We start from the raw sequence: 13098 nt of genomic DNA on the forward strand, positions 1-13098 counted from the left end.
CAGTCCTCTTGCCTGGAAAATCCCGAGGGCGGAGGAGCCTGGTAGGCTGCAGTCCATGGGGTCGGGAAGAGTCTAACACAACTGAGCGACTCCCCATTCCCTTTTCACTTTCACGCATTGGAGAAGGCAATGGCAACCCACTCCAGTGTTCTTGCCTGGAGAATCCCAGGGACGGGGGAGCCTGGTGGGCTGCCGTCTATGGGGTCGCACAGAGTCGGACACGACTGAAGCAACTTAGCAGCAGCAGCAGCAGCAGCAGTGAACAGAAAGAGTAGCAGCTTAATTATTGGCTGGAGTTTTACTATTGAAATATACTTTAGATTTATTCCCTCCATAATTCACAGCCCCTGTTTTAAATAAAAAAATAATGCTCTTTGATAAAAAGAATTCCTCAAAAGTATCAGATTTATTTTAGCCATATTTAAATATTTCAAATTCCTAGAGATTCTAAAGGTAGAGGTAAGTACTTTTTTCTTCCCAAATGGAATTAAGTATCTTCATTGTTTTTTATTATACAAATGGTATCTTCCTATAAAAATTCAAACTAGCCAACATAAACTAAAAAGGAATATGTTAGAAGAGCGTATCATGGCTCCAGTGTCCTCAGGCTGTGATCGTGATGGAAGCAGGACCTCAGTTCATGGTCTGGTGTCATGTGTTGCCCTGTGTAGGGGCTTGGGCCCCAGGACCCGAGGTTTGGGCAGGGTGAGGTTAAGTAGGCTATCTCTACTCAAGTTTAACAATGACTCCCTTACCATCTATTGCCTCTTTTCAGGATTATCATTTTGATGTTCTTGGTATGTTTTTAGTAATGAAGTCTTTTTTGTTTTCCGGTTGCTCTGGTTGCTACATGGTCTTGTTTTCTCAGTGCAGTGTTGCTCTGGTTGTTCAGGAGTCTGTGCAGAGTCTGTGCAACCTGACTCTGATGGGCCTTCCTCCTCCCCCTGGCCATTTTCTTACCCCTTCCCTTGTCTCCTCCATGTCTCCCTTGGGTCCCCAGACCCTCCCTCCCTTCCTTCCTTACATCACAAACCCTGGGAACCACCCTGATCACCACTCTCTCTCAGAGCCTAGCCCTTCTCTGCACTCCTGTCGCCCGCACCAGGGGACCCACTGTGTGTTTTGATCTCTTATGAGCATGCTTAGTCGCTCAGTCGTGTCTGACTGTGACCGCGTGGACTGTGGCCTGCCAGGCTTCTCTGTCCATGGAGTTCTCCAGGCAAGAATACTCCAGTGGGTTGCCATGCCCTACTCTAGGGGATCTTCCCAGCCCAGGAATCAAACCCAGGTCTCCCATGTTGCAGGCAGATTCTTTCCCATCTGAGCCACCAGGGAAGCCCCTGTTCTCATTTGTCCAAGACTTTTAGAAAGTGGTCAGGTTTGGTGAATACTTTTGTGGTGAATGAACTTTGTTTTCAGTGGTCTCTGTATGTTGAGTTTTGTCCTCACCTTTAAAAATGTGGGCTTTGGTAGTTTTAAGGCTAATAAGTATTGTGCAGATTCAAAAGCAAAAGTCTGGTTTTTCGATCCTGGACTGGGCTGTGGGCGTCACCGGTGATTGAGGTGGTTGTATTGGGTCCCCATGGCAGGGAGAGATCACAGGGTAGAGCCTCCGCCCGGAGCCAGTGGAGTGGGCCGTCCTTGCCCCCTGCATCACAGGGCCTCCTGCACTCGTGTGCCCTCGGTGGCAGGGCTCCAGGTGGCCTGGGGGCAGGAGGGGGCAGTCCCCCAGTTTGTCCGAGGCGGCTTTTCCCCGTGGCTGAGCGTGGGGAGGGAATGCCTGCCCAGCTGGACTGGACTTTGCTTCCCTGAGTCTCTGCCAGCGACTGGAGCTCTGAAGGCCTGTGTTTGGGCTGGTGCCTGTCTGGGGCTCCTCTGACACACTTTCCAGGTTTTCTCCTTCTTTATTCCATTTTAAGTTTAGATTCTAGAACTTTCCATTCTTGAGATTGGAGAATGTTTCTTAATTAAAGAACATGTTTACATATGTGATACTGTGTGACATGTACTGTAGAGACTGCTGCAGGATGTTAAAGTTTGGGCATGTTAAAAATATGTTTTATTTTTGAAGGAAGTAAAGCAAGAATTGAAGAGAGGGAGCAGAGAGATGAAGACTCTGAACGAGGAGATGAGGATCGGGAGAGAAGGTACCGAGAGAGAAAGGTATGCAGGGCTCGGCCCTGGGCCTCGGCTGCAGGGCCCAGGACGCCCAGGCGGGCACTGTGGGAGCTTTTCTGGTGACGGGCGTAAAACAGAGTCCAAGACTTGAGACTCTTGTCAGGCACTGAGATCCTTTAGGCAAATGTGTTTCTCCAATTCCAAGAGTCAATATTGACTATTCTGGAAAATTTACAAAATACAAATAAATAATAAGAAGAAAATTAAAGGTGGGTGCCCACCTAGAGATAATCATTGGTAATGTTTAAGTATATATGTCCTGTAGGTTTATGTCCATATATTCATATATATGTATGTGTTTGGATATGTACACAGAAAGTTCGTTTTAAGTTGAATCTTTGCTGTTTTATAGCCGCTTAAACTGAATACATTTTGAGCATTTTTTCTAAGCTATCACACCTGTCTGTAGTATTTTAATGGCTGCATGATACATTATTCAGTCATATGGACACGTCATAGTTTTCTTGACACATCTGCTTCCTTGGATATTTACTTTGATTCTAAATCTTTTTATTGTGAGGACATCCGAGGTGTAGACTTCTTGCGTTTACTCCTAAGTGTTTCCTAATGATCAGTTTCTGAAAGTGGACTTGCTCCATTACATTGTGCCGCCTCACCTGCTCACTTCACACCCAGTGTAGTTGTTCCCATTGTCCGGGTGTGAGTCCCCCGTCCTAAGCAGCACCTGGGCATTATCCCAGTTTGTAATGTCTGCTCATTCGACTCAGACACATTCTGTGCAAGGGTCTGTTGCCCTTTTACTTGTTACTACCTGTGCATGTCTGCCTACTCGTCTGGGTGCTTTTGAAGAGGAACTGTCTGATAGTTATATATGTCAGTGCTGTGAGCAGAGTGGATGGGGCAGTGGGATTGTCCCCAGAGGGGTGGTGGAGATGGACCTTCAGGGTGCAGAGACGGAGGAGGCCCTGAGTGAAGGGAAAGGATGGTTTGTGTTCCATTAAGACGTCGTGGTAACGCTCACGATCCGCCATATTAGTTTGCAGCCGCTCACTGCCTTGTGGTGCCCGCCCCCGGGGTCACCGGGCACCCCTGGGGTCTTGAGGGACCCAGGGGTGAGGAGCGGTCTCCCTGCGGGTGGGGGCAGACCCGTGCTGGGAGGAGAGGCGCCGTGTGCTGTCCCGGGACGCCTCACACGGCGCTGTCGGAGGGCCTGGCGGGCCGGGTGCTCGGGACGCGGGGAGCCGGGGAGGGGACAGCAGCAGGGTCAGGGGGGTTCGCCCCGCGGAAGAACGGGGGCGATGGCCCCCCGAGGGCCAGGCTGCGTGAGTGTGCGTGCTGGCGGGGCGTCCCTGCCGTCTCCTGCCTTGGCTGTCACGCGCATCTGGGAGGGTGGCCGCGCCGGAGGCCTGCGCCTCCCACCTCTGTGGGGTGTGAACACGTGACGGCGCGTGCCGCTTACACACGCTTACGTGTCTGTCACCGGTACATTCACAGCTGCAGTATGGTGACAGCAAGGACAACCCGCTCAAATACTGGCTGTACAAAGAAGAGGGCGAAAGGCGACACAGGAAGCAGAAGGAACCAGACCGGGAAAAGAAGCACCGGGAAAAGAGCAGCACGAGGGAGAAGAGAGAGAAGAATTCAAAAGAAAAAGGCAGTTCGTTCTCCGACAAGGAAGGGGAAGAGAGACATAAAGAGAGGCGCCATAAAGAGGGCTTCCCCGCCGGCGAGGAGAGGCCGCGGGGCCACGCGGAGAGGAAAGAGCGGTCTCGCAGGGAGGAGCACAGGAGGAGGGAGGGAAGCCCCCCCCCCCCCTCCCCTCCCCTCCCCTCCCCTCCCCTCCCCTCCCCCCTCCCCCCCCCCCCCCCCCTCCCCTAGCTGCCTGGTATTCTGTCATGGTCCTAACCTCATTTGTTTACAAGTGACCTAATATTGGACACACAGGTCGGTAGAATTTATTGGTCAGAGACAGTGTCTGAATAATGCTAACTTTTATTAGGCGTTTGCTACTTGCTGTGTATTGCCCTGCACGCCAAGCTTCCTTCCGCTCTGTGCTTTTTCTGGCTCTCTCCCCCTGACTCCCCCTCCCCTCCGGCCCCCAGGTGTGGAGCCCCTCTGGCCCAGGCCCTCCTCAGGGAACAGCCTACTGCCCCTCCTTTCCCACGTGCTTCCGGGCAGTGCCCACTCAACAGATGGCTCTCCTTTAAACAGCCTGCCTTCATGTGTTGATTTACATTCTGTTTTTAAAATTCACTTAATTTAAGAGAAGAGCGTTTAAATTTTTTCCATAGGTGTGCAGATTTGTGAAACAGCCATATTCCATATGTTTGAAAGTTTTATCGTTTTAAACAGTGTAAGGATCTAGTCAGATTTTCTGAAAATTATGTAGAATTGGTAAGTATAAGTTTCTTTTACTTAGGTAATATTACTGAGACGATGGATAACCACCTTTTAGTGTACCTTATTCATCTCCCTTACGTCAGACACCTTATTTACTAAGACAGGTGGTAAAAACAGTCATTTTAAGAGGTGCCTGTAGCACAGATGCGGTTGTTAGATTTTGAGCCCGTGACCCCTTTTTCAGAGCCTAGTAATTGTGAATTCGTTATGCTGTACTCATTAACGGGTGTGGGACTTCCTGACAGGATGGGGAGCACAGACATCGAGGAACAAGTCTGAGGAGAGATGGCACGGGCAGCCGGTGAGTGAATGTGTCCTTCGGCCGATGGCTGTGTTTATAGCTGAGTTCTCCCAGAAAGCGTCAAAATGGACTTTTCCTCTTGGGCCTGATTACGGCCAGGAGATGAGAGCACACTACAGCTAGACTTCAGGTTCTCCAGACACGAACCCTCCAAGTTGTGTCTTCGGGGTCCTCCAGGGGCTGGGAGCTTGTTATGGGTTATAAGTCCTGCTTGGCCTTGTACACACTTGCTGGTGTGGCCTCAGGACGCCAGCCCTCCCCGGGCACCGGTCTCCGGGACTCTCCACTCTGCGGGGGAGGGCACCTGCAGTGGCTCTGGGCTTCGGTTCACGACCCCTGGACGCTGAGCACAGACGTGCCCAGCAGACCACCTGCCCCGTGTCTGCAGGTCAGGCACCCGCTGCGTCCGCCCTTCCTGGGGGTGGCTGGCCTTTCAGAGCCTGTCTTTACTGGTGAAGCTTGGATGAGGCCAATTTTGTGGGTTTTATGAAGGCTAAGGTTATAGTTTGCCTGTAAATCCTCCTTTTGAATGTGAGCTCCAGATTATAATTTATTCTTTACAGCAGCGATATTTGGTGATTCTTTTTCACAGATTAGGGAGATTCAGGTTAAACACCTTGCCCTAAATCTTACAAGTTTGTACAAGGTTATGCTTAAGCCTGGGGTGCAGATTCCTAGATTTTGTATTGCAGATCTGCTAGAAAGGCAGTGAAGCTTTTGCTTGGTTCTGTATGATTTTAAACATACACTGGGTTGAATTGGTATGAATGTTAAGTTCCAAATATTGAGAATCAGGTTGTAATTTTGAAAACCTTAATTTTAGGTCCAAAGTAAACGTACAAAATATGTTCTATAAAAATAGAACATAGTTCAAGATAAATCTTTTGGAAATATAAATATTATATTAAACCTAAAACATTTCAGATGGATTCTCTAATAAAATTATAGGAATTTTCTAGAACTCTTAAAGGATATGGGTTTATACCTAAACACAAATTTGTTAAAACACAATTTCTTCTCTCTACTGAAGATATTTCCTATCCTGTACTACTGCTGAGACAGTAAAAATAGTTTAAAAAGGTTTAACCTATAGTTTAAAAAATAGTTTTAAAAAGGCCTTAGTTCTAATAAAGTTCTAATAATAGTCCTAATAAAGCATGCTTTGCAAATATGCCAACCTGTAGCCATTCTTAATCATATCAAAAGCTGACAGCAGCCTTCACTGAGACGAAAATGCTTTAATTTTCAAGTCTTTGTTTAAAATTAATTTGACCTTGATCATATTTGCTTTCTAGGCATTCAGAGAACTTAGTGAGGACTAACGGGAAGGACAGAGACTCAAGAAGGAAGGTGAGACCCTTCCCGGGGATTCTGTGGTGCGGTCCTGAGACTCAGAGAGCAGAGCCTGGCAGGCCTTTTTTCATGGGTTTACTTGAGTGGTGATTCCACGAGGCACATAAGAGATACATTTTAGATTAAAAGACTCAAATGGATTAAAGTGAAAAGATGGACACGGTGGCCACCAAACAACAGTTGTACCAGAGCTTGGGTGGCTGGACCAGAGGCCCGAGAACACATCACAGGAATAAGACAGGTCGCTTGCAAGGAAGACATGACAAGTGTAAATGAACATGCTGCTCAGAAGAGATCCAGAATACAAGAAGTAGAGGCGGGCAGAATTAGAGGGAGAAACAGAAAAGTCAGTAGAGACTGGGACTTCAGCTCCCATTTTCACAAATAGGATTGACAGCATTTCCTGCTAACAGATTAGACGATTTAGATAGAAGGGAAATTCCTGGAATATCGACGTTAGTGACGTTGCCTCGAGAAGAAATAGGAAGTCTGAGGGTGTGTACATACAACTGTCACTCAGTTGTGTCCTACTCTTTGCAACCCCGTGGACTACAGCCCACGAGGCTCCCCCATTCATAGAATTCTCCAGGCAAGAGTCCTGGAGTGGGTAGGCATTTCCTTCTCCAGGAGATCTACCCAACCCAGGGATCGAACTCAGATCTCCTGCATTGCAGGCAGAGTCTTTACCGACTGAGTGACCGACTTAGTAAAAAAGTTGCATTAGTGTTGAAAATCTTTCCACAAAGCAGCGCAGGCTTGGGTGACTGGCAAAGTCTATCAGGCGTTTGTTATTAACACTGATGCCCTCATGGCTCCACTCATTTCACAGTTACTTCATATCCTGGATTAAGCGTGTGCACACATGTGTGTATGTGTACATGAGAAGCACACGCAAGTCATAAAGTGTAATAGTTGTTTTACGTTCTGGGTTATGCGTGCGTGTGTACACGTGAGAAGCACAGGTCAGTGATATGGTATCATTCAGACACCACAATCCTAGGCTTCATTTTTATGCCATCTTCATCATTATCACCAGAAGAACCTTCATAATGATTATGTAATATCTTTAGAATTGTATACTGTGGTGTTAAAATTGTTATCCTCCCATTTCCTAGGTTTTGTTCTGTTATCGGTAATGTGGCAAGCAGGTTTTGGCTCCTGTTGTTGTTGTTCAGTAGTTAAGTTGTGTCTGACTCTTTGAGACCCCGTGCACTGCAGCACCCCTGGCCTCCCTGACCCATCACCAACTCCCAGAGCTTGCTTAAACTCATGTCAGTTGAGTCAGTGATGCCATCCAGCCATCTCATGCTCTGTTGTCCCCTTCTCCTCCTGCCTTCAATCTTTCCCAGCATCAGGGTCTTTTCCAGTGAGTCGGCTCTCTGCATCAGGTGGCCGCAGTATTGGAGCTTCAGTTTCAGCACCAGTCCTTACAGTCAGTAATCAGGGTTGATTTCCTTTGGGATGGACTGGTTTGCTATCCAAGGGACTCTCAAGAGTCTTCTCCAACACCACAGTTCAAAAGCATCAATTCTTCGGCGCTCAGCTTTCTTCACAGTCCAACTCTCACATCCATTCATGACCACTGGAAAAACCATAGCCTTGACTAGACGGACCTGTGTCAGCAGCGTGATATCTCTGCTTTGTAATACACTGTCTAGGTTTGTCACGGCTGTTCTTCCAAGGAGCAACCGTCTTTTAATTTCGTGGCTGCAGTCACTGTCTGCAGTGATCTCAGAGCCCAAGAAAATGAAATCCCACACTGTTTCCACTTTTCCCCCTTCCACTTTCCGCGAAGTGATGGAACTGGACGCCATTATCTTCATTTTTTGAATGTTTAAATGTTTCATACTTATCAAGAGGTGCTTTAGTTCCTCTTCACTCTCTGCCATTAAAGTGGTATCATCTACATGTCTGAGGTTATTGATATTTCTCCTGGCAGTCTTGATTCCAGCTTGTGCTTCATGCAGCCCTGCATTTCACCTGATGTACTCTGCATGTACGTTAAATAAGTTGGGTGACAGTACCTAGCCTTGATGTACTCCTTGCTCAATTTGGAACCAGTTCCATGTCCAGTTCTAACTGTAGCCTTTTGTCCTGCGTACAAGTTTCTCAGGAGGCAGGTAATGTGATCTGGTATTGCTATCTCATTAAGAATTTTCCACAGTTTGTTGTGATCCACACAAAGGCTTTAGTGTAGTCAATGAAGCAAAAGTAGACTTTTTTTGGAATTCCCTTACTTTTTCTATGATCTAGTATATGTTGGCAATTTTATCTCTGGTTCCTCTGCCTTTTTAAATCCAGCTTGTACATCTGGAAGTTCTTGGTTCACATACTGCTGAAGCTTAGCTTGAAGGATTTTGAGCATAATCTTGCCGGCATGTGAAATGAGTGCAATTGTACCGTAATTTGAACATTCTTTGGCATTGCCTTTCTTTGGGATTGGAATGAAAACTGACCTTTTCCAGTCCTGTGGCCCCTGCTGAGTTTCCCAGATTTGCTGGCGTATTGAGTGCAGCACTGTCACAGCGTCATCTTTCAGGATTTGAAAGAGCTCAACTGGAATTCCATCACCTCCACTAGCTTGTTCATAGTAATGCTTCCTCAGGCCCACTTGACTTTGCATTCCAGGATGTCTGGCTCTAGGTGAGTGATCACACCATCGTGGTTATCTGGGTCATGAAGAGCTTTTCTGTATAGATCTGTGTATTCCTGCCACCTCTTCTTAATATCTTTTGCTTCTGTTAGATCCACACCGTTTTTGTCCTTTATTGTGCCCATCTTTGCTTGAAATGTTCCCTTGGTATCTCCAATTTTCTTAAAGAGATCTCTAGTCTTTCCCGTTCTTTTGTTTTCCTCTATTTCTTTGCATTGGTCACTTAAGAAGGCTTTCTTATCTCTCCTAGCTGTTCTCTGGAGCTGTGCATTCAGTTGGGTGTATCTTTCCCTTTCTCCTTTGCCTTTTGCTTCTCTTCTTTTCTCAGCTATTTGTAAGGCCTCCTCAGACAACCACTTTGCCTTCTTGCGTTTCTTTGGGATGGTTTTGGTCACACCTCCTGTACCATGTTATGAACCTCCGTCCATAGTTCTTCAGTCTTTCTGTTTACCAGATCTGATCTAGTCCCTTGAATCTATTTGTCACCTTTATAATTTGTATAATTATAAAGGATTTGATTTAGGTCATAGCTAAATGGCCTAATGGTTTAACCTACTTTCTTTTGTTTCCCGGGAAGAAGGATCTTTTTCTTTCTCTGATAGTTATCTGAAACAGTGGACTATGAGAGCCGTGTCTTTAGCATCTGATGCCGTGTTTTTCTGGGTCTGTATTCCACGCACACACCCAGGAGCACAGTGTTTTCAGATAAGTCAGGTGGGGCGGCTGTGCTGGTTGATGTGAGCATGTTGTGTTCAGTCTGGGCAGTGGTTGGATTCCTCCCTGTCTAGGTATAGCCACTCCTTAGTAAAAAGTGAGCCTTATAGGTGATTCTTCCCATGTAGTCTTTTTTCTGTGTAATCTTTCACTCTGCTCTTCTGACGTCTGTGTTGGGGGGCGGGTGGTTGACGGCTTTTTTGTGTCTTGCTCACACCTGCAGCATGTGCTGTTTGCCCTGACTCTGTGGAAACCCCTCTAGCTGTAATGATTCAGATCTCCCTCCTACTGCTCATGAGTAAGTTTCTTAAACTGGAATTATTGAATGAAAATATACAGTTTTTAATACTTTCTTTCTGTCTCTCAATTTTTTTGGTAAGGGTTAGCACTGTTCACTAGAATTACAATGTGAGCCACATTTGTAATTTTAATTTTTTTGGTGGTCACCTTGAAAAAGAAACATAAAATTAATTTTAATAACATATAATCCAACATTTCTGAAATAGTCTTTCAACATGTAGCCAATATACAAAATTAGACATTTTACATTCTTTTTTCACTAAGGGAGAAAAATATGAGAGGTGTTTTTCCCCTGAGAGAGCCCGGAAGTGATCTTGAAGATAGCTGGCAGCCTGTTTGGCTTATGACTGGCCACGTGTTTTATAGCATCAGCCCTGAGTTACCTTGGTGTGGTTGCTCAGCACTTACACGGAGAGCCCACTTGGCCAGATTAAGTTTTTAGGCGGAAAGGGGTTCCCCTCCTCTTGGGGGCGCCATGCCGTCCCCATGCCTTTGCATCGGTGGTGTCTGAGAGCCGTGCCTCCCTGGGGCCATGGCCCCAGTGGGACAGCCAGGTGCCCCGCCTCACCGGCACCTGGAGGAAGGTTCACAGTCTCTCCGTTTCTCAGAGGAGGACCCTGAGGCCCGGAGAGGTAGAGTTCCCTGTGAGGCGTTGCTCGGCCGGTGCCACTCCACGCCAGCCCCTGGTCCCCGCGGGAGGAGGGTGGGCCTTGCCTCTGCCCTCCGGCTGACCCGCTGTGCTCTGTCCCCCAGCATGGCCGCGAGGAGGGCCCCTCGATGTGGAAGCTGGAGCAGAGGCAGGGAAATGAAGAGGCCATGGTGAGGAGAGGACGCGTCCGTCTGCGCTGTCTGTCTGCCTGGGGCCCTGAGGACGCTGGGCCGCAGGGGCTGCCGTGCGTTTGCCCTGCACCCTCCGTGTACGCTCCCAGGAACTCGGACTGGACGCGCCCCCAGCCTTCTTGCCGTTTCTCTGCCTTGAAAGTCAGTAGCTTTGGGGAGAATGCAAGAAAGTAAACAGAGACCTCACAAAGACACGATTCGGGTGTTGTCAGTGAGGAACGGTCCAGGGAGCAGAAAGTTTGCAGAAATAAATGCCGAGCCAGCGGTGGAGGAGCAGCCAGCTCCTGCAGGAGCCGCTGGTGGTGCTGGGGTGTTCTTTCCAATCCGGGGCGGAGCGGGGGGCCCTGAGCTCAGGCCCAGCAAGCCAGAGACACTCTCCTGTCCCCTTCCTCCCTCCTGTCCCTGGCAGGCACCCTGGGTGGCTAGGGGGCTCATGGTGTGTTTGCTGAGCAATAAATTGTTGGGATGTGGTGAGCCTGTGATGCTGGGTCTCTGGTTTATTTGTTCAGTAACCAGAGACCCACTTTTTTCTTTGGCCATCAGAATTTATAGTTTTCTCAAAAAGGATATGATTGTTAACTGTTTTCTCTTTCTGGTCATACTTATAAGTCAGGGTATTTCTTTAAGAGTTGCGATTAGGTTATGTTAATTTTATAAACATTTGAATTTCTAAATTAACAACCTGAAGTGAATCTCAGAAAACATGTATTTTCCAGCCTATTTGCAAGAATCAACCTGAGATTGAATATTTTAATTATATGTTTGATTTCTGCCCGTAGGAAATTGAAAAGGAAGACCTTGATTTAGAAAATGCTGGAACGGATGAGTATACAGCCATTTTTGAAGATGATTTTGAAGTAGGTATTTAAAATTTTCTCATCTTAAAGATAGTTTGTTCTCAAACCAGAAACAATTGTTTTTTCATCTCCTCTTACTGCTCTCAGTACTCCTTATCTACTTGATTTAGATCTGGTACCTATAAAAAGTTTGCCATATGTCTATCATTGCTGACCAGTATGGTGGAATTAAAATTTTCAATTTAGCCTGTTGATAGTGCACTGCAGTCAAACGTGTGTGTGCGCACATGTGTGTGCATTATGTGCGTGCATGTGTGTGTGTGTCTAAATGAAGTACACATGGGTACACAGGTCTCCGTGTGCTCACGCTCCCATTCTCGGCACAGGTACGTTTGCACTTTATTGTTCACTCAGAGCTCTCAGAGTGCACAGTTCTGTAGGGTGTGTGCGGACGCGGAGGAGCAAGCACAGCAGTTTGCACAGAAACCTGTGAGCTCCAGGGCGCCCAAGCACACGCGGCCCTGTCTGTGCATCCTGCTGGCTGCGTGCTCCCAGCTCTGTGCGCGCTCACGCGTGTCTGCTCTGTGCGTGCTCTGCCTGCGAACGTGTCTGCTCTGCGCGCAGGACTATGAGGACGACTTCGAGGTCTTTGACGGGGCTGACGACTGCGGGGCGGACGAGCCCAAAGAGGGAGAGGCGGCGGAGGAGCTGCCTCCGGCCAGGAGGAGGGAGATCCAGGAAATCCAGAAGGCCATCCTTGCGGAGAACCAGCGGGTCGGCGAGCTGTCCTCGAAGCTGCTGGAGAAGCACGGCTGCCCGGAGTGCGCTGGGGGGCCGGGCCCGGGTACGTGACGGGAGTGCGGGTTGAGGCCCTCCTTGGGGAGGGCGCTGTGGCCGGGCGGGCCAGCCCCGTGCCCTGAGCTCAGTCGGCGTCCAAGGCCCCGGCTGCGTTTCTTCAGACAAAGTGACTGCATCGTCAGGAGGCCGGCACCACGTGGTGGGGCAGCCTTGGCGACTTTCTCTATGAAACTGGGAATGTGTTTTGCTCCAAAGCTCTTGGCATCTGGGTGTGCGAAGGTTACTTGTCAGGGCAGGAGAGTGCTCTCCATGAACGCTCCTGACAGCCCCGAGTGATGGTGTTCTGAAGCAGGAGAAACAGGAGGTGCTTGGTCAGCACCTTCTCACGGCCTCTGACAGGACACAGTGCGCTCTTTGCCTGGGTCCAAGGGGAATGAGAAGACAGAGTGAGAATAAGTGCATAGAGAAATACGTGGGTCTGTCTGCATGCGAAGCGCGGGGGCCCTGCGGCCGAGGCCACGGAGGTGGACCCCTCAGAGGGAGCGGGTGGAGCGGTCTGTCCTGTGGGGTCTTCTGGCGGCCGCGGCCGCCACCAGGCCGACCAGCCTGCACCCTGTGAGCTGCCGAAGCCCCGCCCGTGTCTGCCCGTCTTCTGTCTTCTGCTGCAGTGAGTGGCTTGTCCGGCATGCACCAGCCTCTGTCTGTTTTCCAGCTGCTCTGTGTATTCACACCTCAACTCCCTTACCTGAGAAGACGGGTTTTGGAGCGGGCAGGAGAGCGTGGGGTGGGAGCGGAGGACTGAC

The 13098-nt window shown here is 48.6% G+C and overlaps 1 protein-coding gene across 1 annotated transcript in view; it reads left to right on the top strand.

Annotated features, from left to right (window-relative positions):
- The window catches only part of DYNC2I1 (dynein 2 intermediate chain 1), a 48994-nt gene that overhangs the window by 4322 nt on the left and 31574 nt on the right, over nt 1-13098 (top strand). The window contains 7 exon segments of the mRNA XM_070369010.1: nt 2072-2163; nt 3634-3937; nt 4780-4840; nt 6136-6190; nt 10614-10679; nt 11480-11557; nt 12122-12341. Coding sequence (XP_070225111.1) covers nt 2072-2163; nt 3634-3937; nt 4780-4840; nt 6136-6190; nt 10614-10679; nt 11480-11557; nt 12122-12341 — 876 coding nt within the window.

Source organism: Bos mutus, chromosome 4 (assembly GCF_027580195.1).
Source record: "Bos mutus isolate GX-2022 chromosome 4, NWIPB_WYAK_1.1, whole genome shotgun sequence".
In the NCBI taxonomy this organism is placed as follows: Eukaryota; Metazoa; Chordata; class Mammalia; order Artiodactyla; family Bovidae; genus Bos; species Bos mutus.